This window comes from Equus caballus, chromosome 9 (genome assembly GCF_041296265.1).
Source record: "Equus caballus isolate H_3958 breed thoroughbred chromosome 9, TB-T2T, whole genome shotgun sequence".
Lineage (NCBI taxonomy): Eukaryota > Metazoa > Chordata > Mammalia > Perissodactyla > Equidae > Equus > Equus caballus.
In genome coordinates, this window is record NC_091692.1 from 29,941,771 (window position 1) to 29,967,861 (window position 26,091).

Consider the following 26,091-nt stretch of genomic DNA (forward strand, 5'->3'; position numbering starts at 1 on the left):
TACCTTGACAGGCGCTCTGATAACCAAGAGGGCTACTGAGTGACTGACAGGCGGGTATCGTGGATCCGGTGGAGAAAGGGATGATTCACGGCCCCGGTGAGAGGGAGCTAGATGGCACAAGATTTCATCACGCTACCTAGAATGGCGAGAAATTTAAAATTTGTGTATTGTTTATTTCTGGAATTTTCCATCGAATATTTTTAGACCTCTGCTGACTATAAGTAAGTGAAATTGCAGAAAGTGAAACCACAGGTAAGGGGGGGACCATTGTACTTTTTTTAGCCATTTGGTTAAATTCATCCTGAGCTTGAATGTGTGGTTGGAACTCTGTCCATTCTGTGAAGACTTTCTAATCTTAGCAGTCAACAGGAACTTCTTACTTTATGCTCTTGTGGCATATTTTGGGTGTCTGTTGTTATTATCAAAATATGCTTTGCAGATAGAGCATAGCTTAAGTTTTTTTTAATAAGTTTAAAAAAATCGTATTTACTGAAATCCTACTATATGCTGAGTACTGTGCTGGGTTCTGGGATGCTAGTGAAAGAGTTTATTTCTTCTGCTCAAGAAGGTCACATGCCAGTTGTAACGCAGAGTAGTAAGAACTGTGGTGGGGGCAGATGGGAATGTGCAGGCAGAGGGCTAATCCAGTGTCAGGGTTGGCAGTCTGGTTCTTGGAGGAGGCAGCAAGCCTGAGGCCTGAGGACAGCAGAGCACAGCCATGGAGCACGCGCAGGCCTTGCCCACCAGCCATAACTGCTTAGATGGCTTGGTGGATGGACCCGAATCATTGGGGACTTATGTCTCATGATGTTCTTGTTTTTTGTTTTTTTTTTTTAAATTTAATCATTTTCGTGAGAACCTTTGAAAAAATTAATTTCCTAGTTTTCAACTTTTGGAACCTCTCCATAACCTGATTTAATATTGTCTCAGTGACTTAGGATTATTATTTTGTGCGTTGTCATGTTGGGCTCTAAGAAATCATGTCCTCTGGGCATTTTGACCCAGAGAAGGGTGTTTTTAAATATCTGAATGTTCCCTGATTACTTTTAATTTTTTCTGTCTGCTTTTTCTAGTTTTTCTTCCCTTTTCCCGTTTCACTGCTATCAGTGATCTTGTCTAGAGTAGCACAATTGCTCTCCATTATTTGCCATCGATAAGAAGCCAATGAATCAGGTTTATCAGTAAGTATCAGGAAGGGGTGATGGATCTGAGGAAGGAACTTAGAGACTCACCTTCAATCCCAGTACCTAAATTCAAACATCATCTCTTCAAATATGTTTTGCCGCTCCAAGCCCTTTTGGGCAGGTTTCTTACTTTTAGCTAAGGCTTGGTGGGTGATGTTGCTGCCTTGGTGAGTTTTTGATAGCTGAGGTGTTCGTGTTTCCCTGCATCACGATTCAGGTCATTTTGTTTTCGTTGCTCTCCTGATGTGGTCTAACTGTTTTGTCTGATTTCAGGAATGCTTTTAAATGGTTTATGTTTTAAGAATTAATAGACAAGGCTTATATTATCCATTTGTTCTTATATAACTTACTTCAATTATAGTATCAAAGCAGGCAATTTTTATTGTGATCAATTTTGAAGAAATTAGGTATATCAGTTTTATTTATTCATTATTAATTTCGTTAATAATCAAGTTCATGAATGATGAGTTTAGGAATCAGTGACACCCTCTGAATTAATTGCTTTGTTTATTTGGCAGTAAAGCAAAACTAGGACAGTATTATACATTTGCGATATGTTTCTATATTTAGATAGAGAGAGGTACTATCTGTTGTTATTAATGTTACTGTTATCTTTACCTTTTAAAAACAAATATATATACTAACAAACATGTCTGTGTGTGACTGAGAGAGAGAGTGTGTAAGTGTGTGTTTTTGTGTGTGTCCATACATATCTTTTAGCATTTCCAAATTGGCCCAGGTGATTCTAATCTAACCTTTCTGGTCAGAATTTTAAGTATGTAAAAATTCTGTATGAAAATGGTAATAAAAACGCAGTCATTCAGTTTCATAGTGCAATTACTTATTGTGACAATTCTTGTTCAGGAGGAGTCTGTTTCCACCAGCATTGTTTTGGACAGGGAGATGGCAAGTGTAGACTATACTCTTGAGTCTGTTAGGGAGTGACGCTTTTTCTACTGTAGTGCTGTAATAGCTTTACATTTTGTGATTCTGTGGGCTACGCAGACGTGATGTGTTCAAGATGAATCAGACGATAAAATTGACTTGTTTTCCATCTGATAGCTGGTACTGCTTTCAGCAGTAAAACTGAATTATTTCTACAGATCGAAAAACAATCTATGAGATATGAGGTCATTTTCCTTATATAGCCATAGTTAAATGATTTGTTTCTATGACTGGTTTTTATAGTATAACCTGTTAAGGTTTTATCCCCTTATGCTCAAGACAGATTTAAGACTTAAAACAGACAAATTAGAAGAAACAAAACTAGAGATTTTTTAAAAAGTGTAACTTGTTTACAGAGTTTCCTCACCATTTAAATTTTATTCTTTCCTTTTCAACAGGTGTATAATGCTTATTTGCTTTAAAACCCTTGTTCATTCACTCACTTATTCTTTTGTTTATTTTTTTGCTCAAAAACTTTATTGCAGAATAGTTTACATACAATAAACAGCATCTATATAAAGTGCACAATTTGATGGGTTTTGACAGTTCTATACACCTCTGAAGCCATCTACAGAATCAAGATAAAAGAACATTTCTCTTACCCCCTTAAGTATCCCCATGCCTCTTTGCAGCCCACCACCTCTTCCTGCCTGCCACAGGGAACCCGTGACCTGTTTTCTGTCACTGTAAATTAATTTGCTATATCTTGTCGTATGTGCTGTTGTCTGAGTCTTTGTGTGAACACGTGTTTTCATTTCTCTTGGGTAATTACCTAGGAGGGAAATGACTGGGGTAATGTGATGACTCTGTGTTTAACTTTTTAAGAAACTGCCATCGAGTCTTCTTTAATTTCTCTCAGTCGTGTTCTCTAGTCTTTAGTGCATAGGCCTTGCACATTTTTTGGTTAAATTTATTTTTGCACAATTTTAAATCAAATCGCATGCTGTTAATATTTAAAAGTGCAATTGATTTTTGTTTATTAACCTTTTATCCTTTGAATTTCCTAAATTCATTTAATTGTTCTAGTGTGGGCGTGTGTGTGTGTATGTGTGTATTTTACATCCTGAGGATTTTCTATGTAAACGAGAATGGAAGTAGTTTTACTTGTATTTATCCGGTATTTATGCCTTCACTTCTTTGTTCCTCTTCACTTTTAGTAAGTCTTCTTCCTAAAATCTGTTCTTAGATCTGGCATTCATCTACCCACTCTGGCTGTCCTGTGGTTACAGATTGCATGAGAGTATCATTTCCAGGTTTTATATTTTGAATATTTTTGTCTCTGAATGTTAATTGTGTCTTTTATGCTTAGCACATAGTTTTGATCTTTTAATACAATCTGATAATTCTTTTTAACTGTAGTGTTTATTAACATTTAATGTAATGTAGTTGGTTGGATTTATACTATTTTGCTCTTTATTATTCTGCGTCTCCTGTGTTTTCTTTGTCTGTTCCTCCTTTACTGCCTTATTCTGTGTTGACATGAATTCTGTCATCTTCTATTTATCTGGGAATGTCTTTACTGCCCCTTCATTATTAAAGTATAGTTTTGCTGGATATGTGATTCTTTATTGATGGTTTTTCTTTCAGCACTTTGACTGTATTATTATTCTGGCTTTCGGCCTCTGTTATTTCTTCTAAGTCAGCTCTTATTTGTATTTTTTTCTCCTCAGTGTGATGCAAAGTCACCTGTTGAACATGTAGCTGTTCCTTGTATGTGGTGGATTTGATTGCTTTCCAGATTTTCTTATTGTCTTTTTCTTTTTAGTAATTTGACTATGATGTTTGTAGGTGTGACTGTCTTCGTGTTTGTACTTATTCATGTTTGTTAAGCTTCTTGTATCTGTAGATCAATGTATTTCATCAAATTTAGAAAGTTTTCAGCTATTACGTTTTAAAATATTTCTTCTACCCCTTTCCCTCTTTTCTCTGTTATTGGGATTCTTACTGCACATTTGTTGAAATACTTCAAATTGTCCCATAGGTCTCTGAAGCTCTTTTCATTTTCCTTAAAGTTTTCTTTCATTTCCAATCTTCTGAGTCGATAATTAATATCATTCTATCTTTAATTTGACTGATTCTTTCCTCTGCCTTCTCAAATCTGCTGTTTTCCCATGTAATAATTTTTTCATTTCTCTTATAGTGCTTTTCATCTCTAGCATTTGTTTGGTTGTTTTTATCATTCTCATTTCCTTATTCGCATTCCCTATTTGTGGAATCACTGTTATTATATTTTTAAAAAATTTTTGAAAATTTGAAAGAGTTCTTAGAACCTCTTTACAGGAGATACTTGAAGACTTTCTCTGCTACATTGACATCTGGGCCAATTTTCCATTGACGTTTTTCTCTTCCTGAATCTGGACCATAGTTTATATTTTCTTATAAACACAGCTTATGATTTCTTTCTTTGTTGTTGTTGAAAATAAGACATTTTGTATAGTGTGATGTGGAAAGTTTGGATTTTGATGCACTTTTCTAGAATGTCTTTTTTCTGAAGCACGGAAGGACGCACCAATTATCAAGGCACCGTAGGATGTCTGATCATTTTGACAGCCACTGGGAGATTTGTGACGCCACAATTAGACCTGGTCAGTGTTTTAATCACGTGCTGCGGCAGATGCAGCCACGAGAAGGGTGATCCAGTTTTTGGAGTCAGCTGGGATCGGCGTCTTGATCATCAGATGCAGTAAAAGGTTGGAGGGCCGTGAGCACGTTTGTTCCTGGTGCATATGTGCTGACATGAGTAAGTGGAGGCGAAACATCCGTAAAACAGAGGAGAGCAGAGGGCTGATATTTGGGAATTTGGGTCAATGCACTGAAAGTTCCCCTGAATTAGGAGCAGCTTAACATGGGGAGTAACTGTGGGAGCTTGCTGAAAGGAGAAGAGTCATGGTGAGAGGGAAGAGTGTCTGATCGTTCATCTGAGGGGACACCCAGGTACAACTTGGGTCTGGGACCTACTCCCTCAAGACTAGCACGTTTCGAAGTTTGGGATTCAGAGACAACAGAGCTAGGTTTACACTCTAGCTCTTCATTTTGTAGCATGGAATTTTGGGGTATCACTAAAGCTTTCTGAGCGCAGGTCACCTCACTTGTCAAAGGGGTAACACCTCCGGAAACCTCAGGGAAATATTATATGAGCCAATACGTGTATTTCCCACTCACTGGGTTTCAATTCGTACTACCAGAAATGGTTTCGCTATTCAGGAGCTCGGGATCAAAAGGTTGTAACCCACCCCTGTTCCTGACACACTGCAGTATTCATCCATGCCGAATTTAGAATTATTAACGTTGATGTGGGTAGCACTTTGGAGGTGACAAATGCTTTAATACACATAAATTGTGAGAAGAAGGTATAATCCTGGTGATGTTAATTACAAAGACAGATCTCCAGATACCATTTCACTCAGATATGTGAATATTACTGAACGCAAACACAGGTTCATTACCTGTTACACTGAAAGGCCCAAAACTGGAAATGCCAGGCTTGTGGCAAGGAAAGAGGTTTATTATCAAAAGGCAAGCAGACTAGGAGATGGGAGATAGAACTCATATCCACCTCCTCGAAGGGAAGAAGATAGGGGTTTTCATCTGGGGTTTTAGACAGAGGAGGCAGCTTGTGCTGGGCTTTTAGGCAGGGGAGGGGGAGCATGTTGCCTTGCCGGTTGGTTCCTTCCCGTCAGCCTGCACTTGGCCTTGAAGGCTGAGATTTTTTTCCTTTGACTCTCCGGACTTTTCTGGTTAGTTTTCATCTTCAGCCTGCTTTTGGCCTTGTGAGGCTGAATCTTGATGTCTGGACCTTTATTTCCTGGGAAAGACAACTCGCTCATATACTAGGGAGGGTCAGAAAGATCTGGTTAGTTTTGAACAGCAGTTGATTATGCTGAGTATGCACAGTTGCAGTTAGCAAAGATTATCTCAAAGGTTTTTTTCTCTACTTCTAGTCCAGGAAAGATTTTTTAACCTCTTCATCCTCAGTTTCAGGAAGAAGTCAACTAAATTACTCCCCAAATTAAATTCCTGCACTCTGCATTTGCTGAGCCTATCTGCCCTGTTGGGATCGTGGCACACACCAGTAGACTTATGACGTGTGTCCTCCTGCTTCTTTCCTGTGTGAGGGCTCTTTAGTCCCTGATATGCACAATGAGAGTCAATGAACCTTCTCACACGATGTGAGTCCTTGACATTTTTCACCCACCATTAGGAGATCCCAAAGTGGCCTGGCCACATGTCCAAGGCCATGGAGGGCAAGTCAGGGTCAATGTCCTCATGTTGCCTGAATCCCACCTGGAGGAGAGCCAAGATAGTTGGGGACAGGTGTGTCAGGGAGCAGGGGGCAGGGTACGGCAGGGAGGGTGGGGGCTAGAGAGGGCTGGGGCGGGTGCTGGAGAAGAAACGTGTGTGCACCTAACCAAGAATTAATACCTCAGAAATTCCAGAGCGGTGTCCTTGTAGAGACAAGAATTCCCAAGTGATGATTGTGAGGGTTTCCTAGGATTTGGTGTTAATCCCAGGAATTAAATATTAATTAAATAATACTTCCAAATGGGAGGTCTAATTCAAGTTTAAAAGGCTCTGAATATCATTTTACCTACAAGTGGGGCTATTACTGTCTTCCTTATGAGCAGCAGTGTCCAAGCCTTCTTACCCCTAGCCCTGGGAGAGGAGAAGGCTGTCCTGTTTGTCTCAGGTCACCTGCAGGTGCATGGGTTGGGCAGGGTCACTGGCAGGTGTATGTCTGGGGGGGGATTCATGACTGCTGGTTCTAGCAATGTTATTAAAGCCTGGATTCTCATGGCATGTTTCTCTTTCTTTGCTTTATCTGCTTAGTTTTCAGACTGTCCCTGGATGAGGACACAGAGGGAGACAGGTGGGGCTGAGCTCCTGACACCGACACACAGGTGAGTAGGTACTTGTTCACACTCCTGAGCTGGTCCGTCTTTGCCAGCTGGGCAGATTTCTCCTCTTGGCCTTGATCTTCTAAATGCACCAGGAAATATTAGTGCCCTGTCCTCACATGGCAGATCAGGGAGTCAAGAAACTAGCCCCTTCCCAACATTTTCACTAATTGATTCACTGATTCCCTTCTCCATTAAGGATGCTCTTGCAGAGAGGAAGTGTGGGAGATGGTGGCTTTGTCCTCCGTCCCTTGGTCTCGGTGTGGGGAGGATTCTCTCTCTAACTGAGCACGGGAGGCAATGGGCTCAGGCCTGCGGTGGACACAGGCCACAGAGATGAGTGAGAGCAGAAGCAGATGAGGACCCAGATGTTTCACCAGGTGAGTTCAAGCAACCCAGGCTGACAGGCGCTGGGGTGGAAGGTGTGCAGCATGGAGCTGGGAGCACAGAGAGGGCTGGACCAGAGGGAGCAACGAGGAATCGTTTCTTTACTTTCTCCACTTTCAAACACATTAAAGTTTTCAAAAAATTTTCAAAGATTCCAAAAAAGGATGAAATTCTCTTAGCAATCCCTTACCACGCTTGTTCACAACCACCCAGTTTCCCTCTGTTGTTAACCCGTGTTCAAGTTTGAACGCTGAGTGCACTGTCTGCAGAGTATTATTTCCTCCTTTGACTGTGTGTTGAGGGAAAGGAGCGGAGCAGACGGAATCAAATATCAGGTGCTGGTCAGCAAAACGGCAGCCTAGAGAGCGCCCATGCCGACAGACAGACAGAAAGGAACTCAGGCTCCCAGTCCAAACTGAATCCCAACCATGGTCATGTGAGTAACACTGGAGCAAATCCCACCACAGCAGAGCCTCAGCTGAGGCCAAAGCCCCAACTCCATAGAGACCTTGAGGCAGACACCCAGCTAAGCCGTGCCTGGAGTCCAGGCCCACAGAAATTGTGAGCTATTAGATATGGTGCTTTATAAGAGCTAAGTTTTCGAGTAATGTTGCCAGAGAGGAGCAGATAGCTAACACAGTCCCCCAGGCCCCAGGACCCGGCCCTACCATCCATCCCATCTGCTGTTCGCTCTTCCCAGGCTCTCTCCAGCCACACTGGCCACCTTTCTAGCCTCCTCTGATCAAACTCACTTCTGCCTGTGAGTCTCTGCCCAGTGGTGCCTCCTCCCCGCCACGCTACTCCCAGACTTGGGCAGGGTTGGCTCCCTCTTCTCTTCCTGGCCCCAGGAGATGTCACCTCAGTGAGGCCTTTCAGACTCTCCCACCCAGTGACTGCCCAGCCCTCCCTCACACACTCTTCATTTTCGGGTTAGCACTTGTTCTTTTCTTTCACATGTCCCTGCTTTTGTGCATTTGTCCTTCTCTCACCCAGACTCTGAGCCCCCTCACAAGGGACCACTTGGTCATTTTCAGGCCTGGACTTGGGCCCCCCAGGGCCCCTGCTCAGGTGAGTGTCAGGGCATCGCTGCTGGTGAACAGATGGGAAGGTCTCGAGCCCCTCCTTCCTGACTCTGACCAGCTCATTCCCTAGAGACCATCACAGACAATAAGAGGCTCGTGTGGTTTCTGAGGCAGCGGCTTGGTCAGAATCTAAAATGTTTTGACTACAAATTACTTCTGGGTACCTGCATTAATTTCCTAGGGTCACTGTAACAAGTTGCCACAAACTTGGTGCCTAAAAAAACCATAAATGCCCTCTCCTCCAGCTCTGGAGGCAAGATTCTCAGATCCAGTTGTCGGCAGGGCCGTGATCCCTGCCGAGACTGCGGAGAGCATCCATTTCACGCCCCTGTAGCTTCTGGTGGCTGAAGCTCCTCAGCTTGTGGCCACATCCCTCCAACGTGTCTCTGTCCTCACGTCGCCCCCTCTTCTATGTCTGTCTTCTCTTGTGTGTGTCTTATAAGAACAGCTGTCACTGGATTGAGGGCCCACCTGGATCCTACAGGATGATCTCATCTCAAATCCGTAATTTAACTACAACTGCAAAGGCCCTTTTTCCAAATAAGGTAACAGTCACCAATTTCAGGGGTTAGGATGTGGACATATCTTTTGGGGACCACCGTGCAGCCCACTACAGTATTTGAATAATGTCTATGAAGTTTAGGGCTCATTTTATTACATTTCCCATATTTCCCTAATTCTTATCTGTTTTTCCTGTTATTTCTTTCATTAATAAAAACAAAAACAAAGAATGCATCCCTCTATGTCAGGCATCTGTTGTCACAATAACGAGCATAATAAACCCACTTCAAAACACAACTTGGGTAGAACAAAAAACCTGTTACTGACCATTTCTGCACTGTCTCGGGGGTAGCTGGCTGCTTGCGCTGGTCTCGGACGGGCTCTGCCGAGCTCTGTTGGGCTCACTCAGGTGTCCGCATTCAGCTGGCTTGTCAGCTGGGTGCTGGCTGGTCTGGAATGTCCTCTAGGGGGAGTGAGGCATCTCTCCTCCACATGGTTCCTGATCCCCCAACAGGCTACACAGACGTGTTCTCATGATCACGACAGAGGGGAAATCAATTCCACAGGCACACACAGCTTCTGAAGGCCTAGGGTCAGAACTGGCACACTGGCACATTTGCCCACTCTGTTGACCAAAGCAGCTCACAAGTCTAGGCCTGTTTCGAAGGGCTGAGTTGGCAGACGCTGCAAGTCACATGGCGAAGGGCACAGAAACCGAGGGATGTGAAATATTGGAGCCTCCATGCCACCCATCCACAGCAACTTCCTACACCCAGCCAGGAATCTGCCACTTCTAACAGGGTTCATTGAAACTCTTCCAAATGTCATTTCAGTTAAGATAGAGGATTCAAACTTTATTAGCTTTTTAAATACATATTTTGCATCTCATTTGTGAATGGGTTTCTCCTCTAATTCAGCAAAAATATGTTTTAGTTTTCAAAACCTTGCTGTACTCACCTTACAAGGCTTGAACAGCTGTATAATGAGCATCTTATTACATTTAAATGATAAAGAAAAACTCAAGTTGCTCTGTAGTCAACATATTCCACATAATAGCCAAATTCCCAAAGAAAATGTAAACTATCGTAAAATATTGAAATAGTCAACAGCATGAGGAACTGTGGTAGAAGCCTTTACTCCAATGAAAAAAAGGACATGCGCTGCACTTGACGTATTTTGTGACACTGTTGTGTCACAACGGTGCAGGATGAATCAGCACAGTGGAGAGTGGTCATCTTGCTACATCTGTTCTAAGTAACTTAATACAGATGTGACTGCAAACCACAAAAATCAGTGCCATTCAGCCAAATTTAGTCATACCCTAAGTCAGCTTTGTCGTTCTCAAGCCTTCTGATACGAGAGAATATGGGATGTAGGGAAAGTTGAGAGTTGGAGACAGGAGTCAATTGCATTTAAAACTATTTCAACATTACAAAAAAATCTCTGACCAGGTGAACAAACTGCTAGATTTTATCCCAAGGCCCTTAAGGAGTGCAAGCAAGTGTAGGGACCCTGATGGCTGAGCTTCATTAGCTTGATGGAAAATGCTTAAGATCCTAGCTTTTATGGATTAATCTAGGATCAGAGTGGCAGCCGCTAAAGGGAATATTTCCAAATTTGCTTGAAGCAGAGGACCATCTCTGGGCCTCACTGTCACATAGCTGCAACTGGCTGAAGGATCAATAATACAGATGATGATCCCTGGGAGTAAAGACCACACCCTCCCCCAGGCTTTCATATGATTCCTGAAACAGGGTTTTATCTTCTCTCTCTCTTGCTTTCATGATATTTTAACAATTTTAATAACTGTAATTCATTTAAGAATGTCTAAAGTTAGTTATGATTAGTCTCCTCCCAAGATATACAAGATGACGCATATAATTTATAGGTATTCACTTTGGTTCTTTTCCAAATCTGCCTGGTCCTTACTGAAAGAGTTTTTCTTTTTCTTATTTTCAATTCCTTCTTTTATCTGTTTAATCACTTACACATATTTTATAGTTTATTGATTTGTTTAGTGCTAGCTGTTGCTGCAAAAACGCAATCAGTCTCTGTGCCATATATTCCTTGCAAACAGAAATCAGATCAACAGGTATTTGGGGCTGAGTGGTCTTCCTTGTGCCTATTTGAGTATACATCTTGGATCCTCCTCCTCCAAACCCATACTGTTGTCTCCATTCTGCAAGGCTGAGAATGGAGGATTGTATTTTGGAAGTTTATATCAAGTAGGCCTGAAAGTGACACATTCCATAGGCCAGAACTTGGTCATATGGCCATAGCCAACCATAAGGGAAACTTGGAAATGTAATGACTCCATCTCTGAATCCGAGAGGAAGATGAAATACATTGAGAGAACAGCTAGCCAGTCTACACCACATAGTCTCCGTCCAATAATTCTATTCTGCTTTTCTTGACAGATTAATGATGCGATTTGTTTCTGTCTGCTGCTGACATCATGATAGCTTGCTTCCTCTTGTATTTTGTTATTTTAGATTAAAAGTTTCTATTTGGTGCGACTTTATCTCAGAAATCCTGTGTCGTCTGAGTTCCCAGACCTCATAAGTAAAGCAAGACAAATATTAGCACAAAAATCCATGTGAATGGAAGCATGTGGTCATAAAATGTTAGGGGGAAAATTTTTTTTCTACCCTTTCCACAGCCAGAACTGAAGCAGACAATAGTTCTTTTCATTTCCTATTGAAGGTGGGCATTTTCTTTTGGTCCACATTTACACGGAGAGCAGAGATCCTTTGCAAGTCCAGGCTTCATGCTCAAATCTGTTGCTCAAATTCCCACATCCTATGTGACCATTAGCACTCAAGCCCTTTGATCACCACTATCAACAATTGCCACAAGCACGGCTGAAGCATCAGTGCTCCCTTTCAGCCCTAGTGTAGAACTTACACGTTGTCTTGTGGACGACTATCAGCCAAGCCTTCGGTCACCACTATACAGACGTGCCTCCTGGCACAGCAGCTGTGTCAGCTCTCACTTTCCACTCCAGCTGTCCATTCACTCTTTGTTTTTGGAGCCGAGGTGTTACACTTTCAATCATGAGCATTTCAGTATACCTTTACAATGATGTTTGCAATATTCTAAGTGCTTTTGTCACGAGAGGATTTTCAAAGTCCCTTCTCTTCTATATTCCTGAAACAGAGTTTTATCTTCTCTCTCTGACTTTTGTGATATTTTAACAATTTTAATAACCGTAATTCATTTAAGAATGTCTAAAGTGAGTTATGATTAGTCTCCTCCCAAGATATACAAGATGCTTATTATCTGTTACTTCCAGTTACTCCACCGCCTCCTGTCTTACACAATTTTCTTTTCCATAATTTTTTATATCTCCAGAACTTGGGTAAACCTTAATTGGACTTACCCATGTATCTAACAGATTCTTCGATCCCCATTGGATCTAGTATCCTATTCCTTCCTAGTGTGGAGACTTCCCTCCTCCTAAATGACACCCTTTGTAAGTTCTTTTATGAATGTCTATAAGTGGTAGACACCTCCTGCCTCGTGGTTTCTCTAGAAATGTCTATTTCATGCCTACTCTTAATGGTAGTTTACCTGGGGTTGGAATTGTAGAATGATAGTTAATTTTTCTGAGCACCATGAATATATAATATTATCTTTTGACATTTTATTGATGTCAACTTTAACGTCAAGCTTACTGTTTTTTGTAGTTATCCTGTCTTTTTTCCCCAGGTTGCTTGTAAGATCTCTCTGACTCTGAAATTTCCTTTAGACTATTTCTAGGTATAGATTTATTGTTATTTATCCTTTTGGGGGGTAATTATACTTCTGGGATCTAACGATTTAAGATAAGTCTGGAATATTTTCAATCATTTTCACATCATATATTGCCTCCTTCCTCTCCTCAAAGACATTCCATTAGATATGTTAGACCATATAGTTTTATCCCACAAGCTCATTAAACCTTACATATTTTTTTTTCACTCTAATCTGCATTGTCTTTAGTCCTTTCTTCTGGTTAACTAATTCTATCTTCAGTTGTCTCTAAACTGTTATTTTACCCATGTAAGGTGTTTTAAATTTTAATAAAACTTTTGTTTATAAAATTCTACTTTTTTATACCTACCCCTTCATGGGATCTTATTGTTCAGATTTCAAGATTGTGTCTTAATCATTTAAAATATGATTTTTACAGTTTATCATAACACTTTTATAAATTCTTAGCATTCTAAACCTACTTTCAGTTGATATTAATTACATCCAATCATGTTAGGTTTTTTTCATAATGGGCCTTATAACTTGGCATCTTTAGCTCATAATTTGTCATGCTTTATCTATGGAAATACTGTGCAGCTTGTCAGAGTACAGAACCAAGAAACCAGAAGTCAAAGCCAAGCACCACGGGGAAAGCAAAACAAGAGCAAGAAAAAAACCCTCCAGAGAGTAGGGCTGAGCCCACAGCAGAGAACTGCCAGCATGCACCTGGGTGTACCTCAGAATTGCTGTGGATACACAGCATATGTATCCGACACTGTATCACTGTTACATAACATTTTTTTTGCCATCTTTTTAAGTGGGTAGATCAGTAGCAGTTATCCAATGCCTGTATCACCATAGATGCTGTGTATGTTTGGAAGAGGGGTGTGGCTAGAGGGGGCAGAAAACTTGCCTCTTTGCTTCACAGGTCTTCATATCAAGGGTAACTGTATCTGAAGAACTTAATCTGGCCTGGATCTGATTTAGATTATGAGATCCTGGGCCTTGAACCGGACCCAAATGCTGTAATGAAATACAATTTTTGAGGGGTCTTGGGAGAAGGTAAGTATGTTTTGCAAGTGAGAGGAATTTAAATAATTTGTAGCCAAAATGCAGACTGTGGTGTTTTTAAAATATGTCCATAAATCCTTTAACACTCTTCTCATTGAGGGCAGTTTCCGTGTCCCCTTCCTTCAAATCTCAGCTGATATAAGTAACTCACTTTTAACAAATAGAATATAGCAGATGTGATGCTGCAGGACTCCTGAAGCTATGTCATAAAAGGCAATGTTGATTCTGACTTGTTTGCAAAGACGCTTGCTTTTGGAACCTTGGGGCCACCATGCAGTGGAAATCCCAAGTCACACGGAGAGGCCAAATGCTGGTGCTCCTGTGAACCCTCACTGAGGACCCAGACTACAGCCAAAATCAACTCACAGACATGTGAAGACTCCTCTGATTGATTCCAGCCACCAGCCACGGAGTCACCCTGACCTGTCAAGTCTTCACGAGCCTGTGCCCCAGACACCATGCAACATGTAGAAGCTTCCTCCTATGCTTTTCCTGAATTCTAAACCCACAGAACCCATAAGTATATGGAAAGGTGGTTTTCAGCCAGTAGTTTTGTAAGAATTTGTTATCTAACAATAGAAACCCCAATATAGGATTTGTAAATTTATATTTATACTAGAAGCTAAAACTTCATAATGCTTTATCTTGAAACTGTTGTGTAGCCTGGGTGTAGAGTTTGTCTTGCTACAGAAATGCAATTAATTTAGAATATACTTTTATATTTATTTTTTGGCTAGACTTTTCCTAGGTACAGTTGTGGTGGACACTGAAGCCACACCAACTGGATGGCACACATTTAGTGACAAATTCTTAGAGGAATCCCAGCTGGAGTCCAAGAAAAAAACAAAGACTTGTCTGTCAACTCCCTGTGTTTGTGGGTTTATATTTCAGCCAAGTTTTTCATTGAGGGTTAGTTTTACTGTAGGGGTTTCATTTTGAAACACGGATCCTTCAGGGTCCCAGTACAGAGTTCCTCTTCCTGTAGGGATAGTAAAACCCAATCCTCTAGGTTCTAGAGAAGCTCCCCACCCATCCTCACATACCCATCAACTTAGGGAAGCGGTACACCAGCCTCAGCACTGGATGCTCATTGAGCTTGTTCTGAACTCCTTCTTCTTTGTGGAAAACGAGGCATTGTGCTTTCCTTTATATGACCTCAATTTTGCAGGTACAAGAATGCTTGATATAATTTGTCTTGCATATCCAGGCGTTTACAGTGGAAGGTTTTTCAGATTAGCTACTCATGCACAGTGCCATGCCTTATTTTATTTTTTGTTATGAACAAAAAATGGTGCCTTTAGAAAACATAGATAAGCATGTGGAGAAGATACAAAATTTTCATAAACCAGACGTCTATATATTACATTTTAAAGAGTTTGATCGATAGATTTTCAATCTTTTTTACTATGTATTTGTTCAAATAATGATATTTTAATTTTACCAAAATGAAGTAATATCAGACACAGTGTCTTCTAACTCTTTTTACTTAAAGATACTTCATGGCTATATTATCCATGTTATTAAACACAACATTTATTAAATACTCATAACTTTTATTGCCTCTATTTTGTACTATTGGATTACTTCAAATATTTTCTGTTAGTCTTCTAATTTTGGATGGTTATGTTTCAAATATTTCAAAATTAAAAGCAGATTTGTGATGATTATCTAAATATTTTCTGATGTGTGGTCTATGTTTTGGCTTATGGTACCTGCTTGATTTATCTCCAAGGGGAGGTGGTTTTGTATTTTAATTAGGCATGCATCTTCATTATGCACATCAATTCATATAGAACTATTTTAACCCACCACCGAACCTGATTGTCACGGTAGATGTGCTGCTTTAGTCAACTGGAAACAGAGTAGCTAAATCCCAGATACTCTGGAGTTGGACTGTCCAACACAGTAGCCATTAGCCACATTTGGCTATTGAACACTTGAAATGCAGATAGTCTGAATTGAGATATGCTGTAAAAGCCAGATTTTGAAAACTTAGTACAAAAAAAGAAGATCAAATATCTCATTACTAAGTGTACACTACGTACATATTGAAATGACAATACTTGGAAATATTGGGTTAACTAAAACAAATCATTAAAATTAATTTCACCCGTTTATTCTTACTTTTATTTTTAGTGCTTAGGGGACTGCTGGAGGGCCAGATGGTGAATGGGAAGTTCCTTTTGATGGCGAAAGTACACAACTTTATTTCACGTGGAGACAAAGGTTGGGGTTACAAGCTGAACAGGTGAAATCCAGTCACATTCGTCTCTCCATCTGACGTTGGGAATGGATCCACAGAATGGAGATGATGGTTTCACCCAAGTATTTTCGCAATTAGGAGCTCCTTTATGAAATAAATGCATATCTAGCCAGGAAAATAGTCCATTTTTATTCTGGTCTCACGGATATGTCTAGAAGAAATTAATAGTAAAATGGTGTGTTCATACATTGTTGTAGACTTTCAAAATACATTTTTAAAAGAACAATTTAATGAAACACATTTATAGCACTTTTTCCATTCTTGAAACTTCCAAAAGTGACTTTTTTCAGATTGAAAACAAAAACGAATTTGCCTCAACTTTTGTTATATTGTTACTAATGAGATCAGAGTGAAAATTACGTCTTAAAAACATAGTAATAATATCTTAAACATAATAATAATCTTGAACATAATAAAGATAATATTAAACAGTTGTCTTAAATTTACCAAATAAATAGTTGTGCTATTATAAGAGAATACTATTCCTGTTGTTTCTCTGTCTCTTTCAGGATCATACATGTAACTTCAAAATTAAATCATCCCCTTTAATTTTCTCTTTTCCACTGCCCAATATTTTCTCACAGGACACAATGTGTTATTATCATCTACCCTAAGTCTATCCTATTGCATTAGTAAGGAAAACCAACTTAATAGCAGCAGCAACCGATCAACAAGTATATAAAAGCTACAGTGCCTGGCAGCACATTGTTAAACCCTCTGTCATGTGCATTATGGGTATATCAGCCCTTTATGTTCTCACAGAAACATCTTCATATCTACAAGTTTTTGCTACAACTATTTACTTCTGTTTTCTAGCGTAGTACCATTCAAACTGCAATACCTGTTTTCATTACATTTTCCAGAATGCCTAGGTACAGTTTTTGAAAGCACATTTTAAAAAATGTACATTGAAAACTTCTATTATGATCTTTTTTTGAAGTAGTGCACCTTTTCTAAAGTATTTTTAATTATTTTATATTTATAAAAATACATTTTGTAAATATCAAGTACCCTATAAAATATATGTATATTATGTTATTTAAATAGAACCTAGAATACTTGACACTCGACAAATATATACTGAATGAATAACTTTTTTGATGACTTTGGCAGTCCTTAGTGGTTGGCTAATCAATTTCCATCCCCAAGGATGTTCTGCCTCTCCCATCTACCAACTGTAGAGGCAGGCATAGTTAAGTCTCAGTGCGTCAGCCTCATTGCCCTTAGAGGGAATCAAATGACACAGCTATGGATAATAAGATGTATATGAAAGTCTGCAAGGGGTGGTCATGAGAAAACTTTTACTTCCTTATGAACAGGGCAGCTATAGCTTGAACCGTTCTCCCCGCTTCTTCCTGCCATTTAAGGTTATTTTTACTGAAGCCATGGTGATCATCTTAGGGTCTTGGGGAGAGGCCACGAGAATTGCAGATACAGAAACTGCAAGATTATTGAACTGTTATGGCTATTACCGTCACTACCAATTCTTCTTATGTGATAAAAAATAAGAAAAAAACTCTAATTTGTTTAAGCCATTGCTAGGCAGAGTTTCCTTGATAATGACTAAGATAATAAATAATACAATGACCAAGATGAAAGTATTATTGAGAGCCAGGTTGTAGACATCACTCACACACAGTGACTGCACCAATTCTTTGTTTTATCGCATTGCCTCCTTTTCTCAGTCCTCTGATCTGAGCTTCCCTCAAAGGACAACACGGAGCCAATGACTGTGCGACTCCCACCGTCACAAGTGTTGTTTACTCTTATATATTGAGCAATGTGTGTAAGTTTCAACCACGTTATATAAAAACATGTGCAGCAGAGAATTAAATGTATTAGAATATTTAGACAAAAAATTTTGTTAATATAATTTGAGCATAGATTCTGTTCCCCTCAACTCAGATCCTTCAGATGGTGTGATCTTTATTTTTAGGAAAGAAATGACGGTTAAAGAAATTTCATCCAATGATTTAATGTTTCTGTCACTCATTTTTTGTCTCTACTAGTAGAAGAGAAATGCAATGAGAGAGGGAGCTTGAGTAATGTTCTAGTAACTATTAATGTTCATGATTTCAGTAATAATTATATCTTCATTTTTGTCAAGGTCTTTCTCATTTGTTTCTTTCAAAAGTATGACAGCTAAGATGTTGTTTGACATATATTTACAATATTTAAAATACAGTTTGTGGAAACTGACACTTTTTTTCTAAGTGCAGCTGCCAGATGAGGGGTTTCCCAAGAAAAGGATTTCCCAGACATCCTGTTTGTGCACATGTTGTAAAATACTCCTCTCCAGGTATTTTAGCAGATTCAGGAAACAGGTTTGCTACCACTAGCTTCACCATGTTGGGTGAGAGGTGCTTCATAAACCCCTGCATGGTCATTTTGATTTTATGGTTTCATTGAGAGAAAGTCATAAAACAGTCTCAACAATAAAAAGAATCCAAAACTAACATGCCTGTGCTTTACAAAGGCATATTTTCCATTACTTGAATACAAATAATATTTATTGAATACAAATTTATCGAACATGCACAAATTTACTGAATATGTCATAACCCTTTTTCGATTTCTGGATCATTAATACAAGGCAAGAACAATGAAAAGTGCCCACTGAAACCACATAGGAAATTGCCTGTGCAGAGTGGAGAAATATGAAATAATATTAACTATTAAAATAAGGTTATTTTATATTAAAATGCTAGTTGGGGAATATTTGTTATATAAACTATACCAATAAAATGATGATTTATTTTTTAGCCTTGAAGAAGATTTTAATTAATTAAATCTTCTCTTTTATAGTGAAGAGAAGTTTTGTGATAGATTAGTCATAGATGAAATAGTCAAGATACAAGTTTTTTTCTGCAACGTAAGCAATCCTAACTATATTAACAGTTACATTGTCTTCTGCTACCCAGCCAGATGTCTAATTAGAAAGATATGTAACTATCACGTATTCTGAATTGACGGTAAAATGTCTTCACACAGTTGGCTAGACTCACTTAGTGAATCTGCTATTACCCCCTAAGAAAAGTGTCTCTTAAAAATTTTATTCTGACATATTTCATACATAAAACAGGATAAGTATAACAGACAATTTACTATGGATACCTGTGAACACATCGAACAGCATAATAGAACATTACATAAAATTCCCATGACCTTATCGTCCCCTTTCCTTCTAAAATTTGTTTACCATTTCATTTCTTATCTTGATCATTTTAAATAAATAAAACATATTTATCTCACCTGTTGTTGATTTCTATTTGTATCATATAACACATACTTCTGTAGCGCTCAATGGCTGGTTTTAATATTATGTTCCCTACTGTGTCTCTAGTTATCTCTTCTTTTCATTCTAAACAAATGTCTCTGTTCCTTTTCCGGGTTTTTTTTGTCCTGATAACTCTTACCAGAGCTTCCTAAATTTTGTCCAGTTTTTCAGAGATGCAACTTCCAGTTTGTTGATTCTATCTATTTAACTTGTTGGTTTTAATTTGTTAATTCCTGTCCTCTTTATCATTTCATTTCTCATATTTTTTGCATATTTTATTCTATTTTGTTTGTGACATCTAAATCAGGATCCAAGGTAACTATTTTGGTCTTTTTTTCTTTTAAATATATGCATCAAGTGCTATAAGAGTTTTTGAAGACTTTTTGTTTTAGCCTGTACAATTTGATAGCATGTGTTTAAATATCATATATAGTCTCATGGTGTACATATTATAGGTGTGATATTTTTATTTAACACTTGAAAGATATTATTCCCCTCTCTTCTGCCATCTATGTTGTTGCTGAGAAGTCAACTACAAGTCTTAACTGATATTCTTTCACAGGCAATACTGATTTTTTCTCTGTATGCTATTAAGATGTCCTCCTTGACCTTGATGCCTTAAACTTTCTACACAATTGGTTTTGCTTAGGATGTGTTGGGCTTTATGAATCTGAGAATTCATGGGAATATCATGACATCCTGTTTGATGTCATATTCATTCAACAGTCTGTGTATTACTTCGGGCAGCTGCCTGGGCAGCTCAATAGCTGGACTTATCTGAAGGCTCCCTCCCTCACATGTGTGGCCCCTGCATGTGAAGACTTGACCATCTGGGGCCTGGAACAGCTGGGCTCCTTAGTTAGCTCTCCCAATATGTATGTGTTCTCTCTAGTCTACAAACTTCAGGGTACTCCTATTTCTTATATCTACCTTAGAGCCCCAAAGGCACTTGTCCAAAGAGGGAGAGCTACGTGGAATCTCTATTACGTTTTACAACCTCTCTTCAGAAGGCACATAGTATCATTTCTGACATGCTTTATGGCATGAACTTTAAGAGACATATCCAAGGTTAAGAGGAGGGGGCTTTGTGAGACGCAATGAGAGGACATGAGAAGAGATATATATTGGGGAGGCAGTATGTGGAAATTACAATCTGCTATAGGGTGCAAACCAATGATAACTTTTCAGAACTATTTCTTGGCTATAGTTTATTCTGGAGATTCAGAAACATGATTATGTACTCTGAACCCGCATGAGGGATACTTATGATTTCTCATTTTCAGGAGAGTCTCACTCCCAATTTAAGACCAACACACCAAAGTTTCCTTTGTGGGTTGGATTTGCTATTGTGATGGTAGTGGTGGTGAAGTTATCATGGCACTGAGCAGCACTCCTTCTTTAGGTGGGGTTGCCTGTTTTGCCTCCCCACACTAACTGGATCATATACTCAAGGCCTTCTACTCCATACTTCCATGACTTTTTTTTTTTTTAAGGTATACTGTTTGGTGAGGAAGACAGGCCCTGAGCTAACATCTGTGCTAATGTTCCTCTATTTTATATATGGGACTCTGGCCACAGCATGGCTTGATAAGCGGTGCACAGATCTGCACCCAGGATCCAAACCTGTGAACCCCAGGCCACCGAAGCAGAGCACACGAACCCCACGATTACACCACTGGGCCAGCCCCTTAAAAAATCTTTTTTAATGCATATCAACTCAGGTTTTTCTGTCTTGCACACAAACAGGCCACATATACTGAAAACAGGCTGAAGTTACACACCAGGAAAGGACTCACATATAGAGTGAAGCCTTCTTTCTTTTATACTTAGATTTTCAAGTGATGTGAACTCTTTAAGATAAAGCTACCATCTGCCATCTCACTCTCTCCCTCATTATTCTTGTAAATGACCAGCAGTATGCCAGTACCTCAGGGTCCAGCACTGTCACATAATTCAAGTGAACTTGAGTCTCCCTGCTACACAGTGCCTTTATGAAACAGAATGGATGGATCTTGTGGCACGTGCCTGTTTTGGCTGAGAATTATCTACACGATTATATTAAGAGCAGGATCCAGCTGTCTGTGATGAAGCCCATGCTCAAAAATAAGTACAATCAGGGCATTACACCTTCAGCAGACATCTGTTTTCATTCTTCCCTTTATCATTCTATCCCGATTTCCTTTCACCTCTAGGCCACCTGAGACAGCCACAATTAAGCAAGCCTGGTGTTTGCTGTCTCCTTTTCCATCGTTAACTGTTGCTAGGGGTAGCTTAGTGATTCTCCACGGAGGGGGTGGGGGAGAGGAACCGAAGGGCCCTCAAGAGTCCGTTCTGAGACTGGAAGGCTGTGGGCCTAGTGATCTACCTTTACCCGTCTAACTTCCTCCCTCATTTCCAGTTAAGAACTTTTCCCATTGAGGCAATACCCGCCTCTCCAAAAGGACAGCTGTGAAGTGAATCACAGGAAGAAGACCTCTGGCAACACAAATAAGTTGGGGCAGTAACTTACCTAGAGCTATGCCCCCCACACTCTGGCACAGAGAAAACGGCCCGCGGGTCTGTTTCCATACTTCATGACCCGATACAGAACAGGATGTGTTTAAATTTAAGGAAGTTCATTACATGCAAATAGGTTGAGGTCAAAGCTGTCCTCAGCCCAAGGCAACAACTCTGTCATCAAGGTATTAGAGCTGAAAGAGAGAGACTTTATAGGTCACTTCACTCAACTCTTGTATTATACAAAGATTAAGTGTCACTGCATTTTATACAGTTAAGAAAGGTGAAGTGATTTGTCTAATGGATCCTACTTCAAATGTCTTAGGAATAAGGGTGCAAAGCTTAAATACCCTAATGGAAAGTACTCGGAAAAACTGTCTTTGAAATAGATTAGATGTAACAAGTGAGGTCAGAATAGCTCAACAGCCTATTCCTTTTCTATTTTTTTTAAAAAGGACCCAAACTAGCAGTGCAGTTTAGTTACCTCTGGGAAGTGGCTCAGGGACAGGCAACAGTAAGAGAATTGGCCTTTTACTTTTTACACTTCAATATTACATAATTTCAAAACAAGCATGTACTACTTTTATATAGACAGGTTTTGGGGGACTTTTCCCAGCAGTGATTTAAAAATCAGACAATGTATTCTACTCCCCTACTCACTGTAATAGTCAACCAAAACATTCTCTTTGTACCTTGCTACTTCTCCTTGCATAGGGGAGGAAGACAATTCCTCCACCCTCTAGGTCCTTCTGGCTGATCTACGAATTAAATTGACATGAGACAGAATAACAGGAGAAAATCAAACAAAGCTTTATAACCTGCATACATGGGAGAAACCCAGGAAAACTGAGTAACTCGAGAGAATGGCCAAAGCTGCCACCTTAAATATCATTTTCAGCCAAAGACAAAGGAGTACGTTGGGCGCTGTGCAGTAGTTTGGGGCTTCAAAGGGAAGGCAAGCAATTTACATGGAGACGAAAATGTAAATGTTTGTTAAACAAGTGTTTGCTAGGCCTCTATAGACAATGGAACCCAAAGGAGACCTTCTGATCAAATGGGCTTAGCAAGGACCCTCACAGTCTACTGATACCCCAGAGCTATCTATGGTGATGGCCATCTCAAATTCTTTCAGGCAGTTAGGCAGAAGGGCAAAGTTTCTTTGGAAGTCTTTTGTTCTTAAAAATAATCAAGCCAAAGAGACACATTTTGAGGTGGCCAATTCTGATCCCCCACACTTGCAACCTCTCTCTCTTCCTTCATACACTACATTCAAATGTAACTTTTTAGATACCTAACATAGGAAGCGTAAGATGGCTTTATTGTTAAAATATTTAGGAAAAGCAGGCACAGAAAAAAGCAAACGACTCCTCAGATGATTTTTGTGCTTCGTCATCACTCTCCTTCCAAAACATTTTGCTTACCAAGATTGATGAATTAACCAACTTACTTTTATAACTTACTAAGCTTGTTACCACACAAAATTGGGGTTCTCTTGCCCAATGTGCACAAATGGCCAATTAATTATGACATCAGCCTTTGGGAAAAGACATCAACTTTATTCTGCGAGATTGACCTGCAGGGAGACGGGATGCGTGCCCTCAGATCTGTCTCCCCAGTTCATGATTTGGGGCAAAATTCAAGGTTAGGGAGAACAGGTTAGCACGTGGAAATGCTGGTGGGACAGGTTTTGATTGGCGGGCTTCAAGCATTTACAGTAAGCTTTTAAACATTTACAACAGGGTTCTAAACATTTAGGATGATGTTCTAAACTTTCATTACAGTGTTCTAAACGTTTTTGATGAGGTAGGGAAGGAAATTTAACACAGATCTTGCTGAGTGAGGGACCCCTTGCTTCTGATTTAAGAGTCCGATTTTCAAGTTCTTGTCGTGTCCCGGTCCTTGGGTGCCATGGGAAGAAGGATCTCTGGCTCCGCCCATCATTTCAGGTCAAGATTTCCTCTTCCATGCATTCTCTGGCTATGTGACTTTGCACGTTTTCTGAAAAGCAATTCTTAATCACTCTGTTGATAAGAGATGGGATGAGTTGAACTGGCCCTGGAGGGCCCACAGTTACAAACTCAGCATTCCAGAATGGTGGATATACTACTGAAACAAAGAATTAAAGGGTTCTCACCTTTTTCCAATGTCTATCTACTGTAAGTCAATTAAGCTCAGGTTGAAGTTTGGTTAATACCAAAATAGGGGTCAATCCCCCTGCTGGTTGTCCAATATACCCACTCTCTTATACACCTATCATAATTCACCTTTTTAGCTAAGAACATAAGCGGCCTAAGTAAAAATTTCAGGCCCCCTTGCAGAAAAAGGAGGACTGTATCCAAGTTCTGGCCAATGGGACATAAACATAAATTTTCTGGGGCAGCTTCTAGGAATTTTCCTTAGGAAAAGCTGGCTCCTCAGACATCTCTATTTAGATCATGAAGATGTGCATCTCTCTAGGGATGGGAGAGCTAAACAGGAAGAAGTCATGGGTTCTCAGACTTCACAGAACAGAGCCAGCAATCAGCCCTGCACTGATCTCAGTACCTCATCCATGAGAAAAAAATAAACTTTATCTCATTCAAGCCTCTATGACTTGGGGTTCCTATCAATGGAGCTAAAACTAACCCTAACACCCCAACTCTGTCACCTGGGTTCTCTGAAAAATAGAAACATGTCTTTAAACTTTTGCCTGTCATCTGAAATTCCTAGGTGACTATCATTGAAGATGGTCCTGCCAGTGATTCTTCTAAGTTCTGGGTATTAAGAAATGATTTAATAACAAGCCAAATTATAGAATCCTGGATACAAATTGAAGTAGACTCTTGGTACACAAATTACTTTAGAAATTGAATCTGAGGTCAACCGTATAGGAAGTCGATAAGCCAACAGAACAAAATACTGCACCATTTAGATTTTTAAATTTTTTATTTTAAGAAAATAAATAATGAGGGATCATTTTCTTTCTACTGTGGAAAAATTAGCATGAATTATTCAAGACTTAATTGCATCAAGCTTTCAAGATAAATTAAGCTTTCATATGGTTTAGATACAACATACCTTTCAAAAGCTGAACAAGCTTACTGACTGCTGAATCTTCACATTCACTGACTAATTTTCACACTACCAATTGTTTTTATGGCTTATATAATCACTGAACAATTTTTCTCAAAATCTTTTAAAACGACTGAAAGACAAAGGTCTCCAATATCTATGAAATAAGCAAAATTATATCAGTTAGAATTAGAACACTTACCTTCTTCAAGAAAATAGGTTAATGGCTTAATCACAGTCTACTCATATCAGCACTGAGAAAATGAATTCACTTGGAATTTTTGTTTCCAGTTTGCTAGCAAATATACTCCTTAGAAGCTGTTCACCAGTCTTAAACCTTAAACTCAGATCCCATGTCTTAATTACCTAGAGCTGAAGGCTTTCATCTTGACACCAGGTAGCAGAGATTCTTGAGGGTAATGATTAAGAGGGGCCACCAGCTCATTAGCAATTGCTGTAACTTTGACTGAGCAGGCCTATGAATCAATTCCATTCCACTTGCACATTCATTCAGATTTGTAACAATAGGACAAAACCGATGAAAAGATCATGAAAAAATCAACCAGAAATATTCTAAAACTTCTACTCTTCCTTTGGTAGAAAACCAGGAATTCTGTATCTTTAATTGAGAAAACCCACACACATCGTTCCTCTATGCAGTCCTTGCTTACTGCATTTTCATTTTAATTTTAGATAAAAATGCAAGAGAGATGATTACATGAAAAACTAACATGAACATCCAGAGAATTACAAATTAAGAAAATGCAAAGAGAAATACGTATGTTTCAGTCCCTTTTCCAGTCCTCTTTTACAACTCTGCTTTCTTGGAAGGGAATTCATGAGCTGTAATACTTGAGGACATTCTCCTCTGTAGGTTTCAGGATTTTCTTATCTGCCATATTCACCACCCATCCAGGAGCAAGACCAAAGAAAATCTGCCTTGGGTCCTTTCGAGTAGTAAGCATTTTGAAAAGTTCATCTTTAGTAATGTCAGGTAAAATATAACCATACTTCTGGGCGAGTTCAAGTCTTGCTTCAGGAAATTTGGCCGGATCCGCCAGGTAACCACGATTCTTTGCATCAGTATAATACGGCACCAGTGCTTCAGGTGGAAGCATTCGTTTTGGAATGGGTTGTCCACGCAGAAAGAATGGAACAGGTTTGCATAGAATTTCTAAAACAATTTTTAAATTAAAAAAGAGAAATG

The 26,091-nt window shown here is 39.5% G+C and overlaps 1 protein-coding gene and 1 long non-coding RNA gene across 3 annotated transcripts in view; both read right to left on the reverse strand.

Annotated features, from left to right (window-relative positions):
- Window positions 1-16,166: 16,166 nt before the first annotated feature.
- On the reverse strand, window positions 16,167-21,915 carry LOC138915542 (uncharacterized). Its single transcript, XR_011421593.1, has 2 exons — window positions 21,847-21,915; window positions 16,167-16,211 (listed from the first exon to the last, which is right to left on the reverse strand). It is a non-coding gene; the product is annotated as an uncharacterized lncRNA (long non-coding RNA).
- Window positions 21,916-24,739: 2,824 nt separating this feature from the next.
- Window positions 24,740-26,091, reverse strand: part of LOC138915534 (mitochondrial ribosomal protein L15) — a 35,004-nt gene continuing 33,652 nt past the window's right edge. For both annotated transcript variants that reach the window (XM_070222246.1, XM_070222245.1), the window contains one exon: window positions 24,740-26,058. In XM_070222246.1, the coding sequence (XP_070078347.1) occupies window positions 25,721-26,058 (338 nt within the window). In that variant the 3' untranslated portion in view covers window positions 24,740-25,720. The remainder of the gene's footprint in view (window positions 26,059-26,091) is intronic.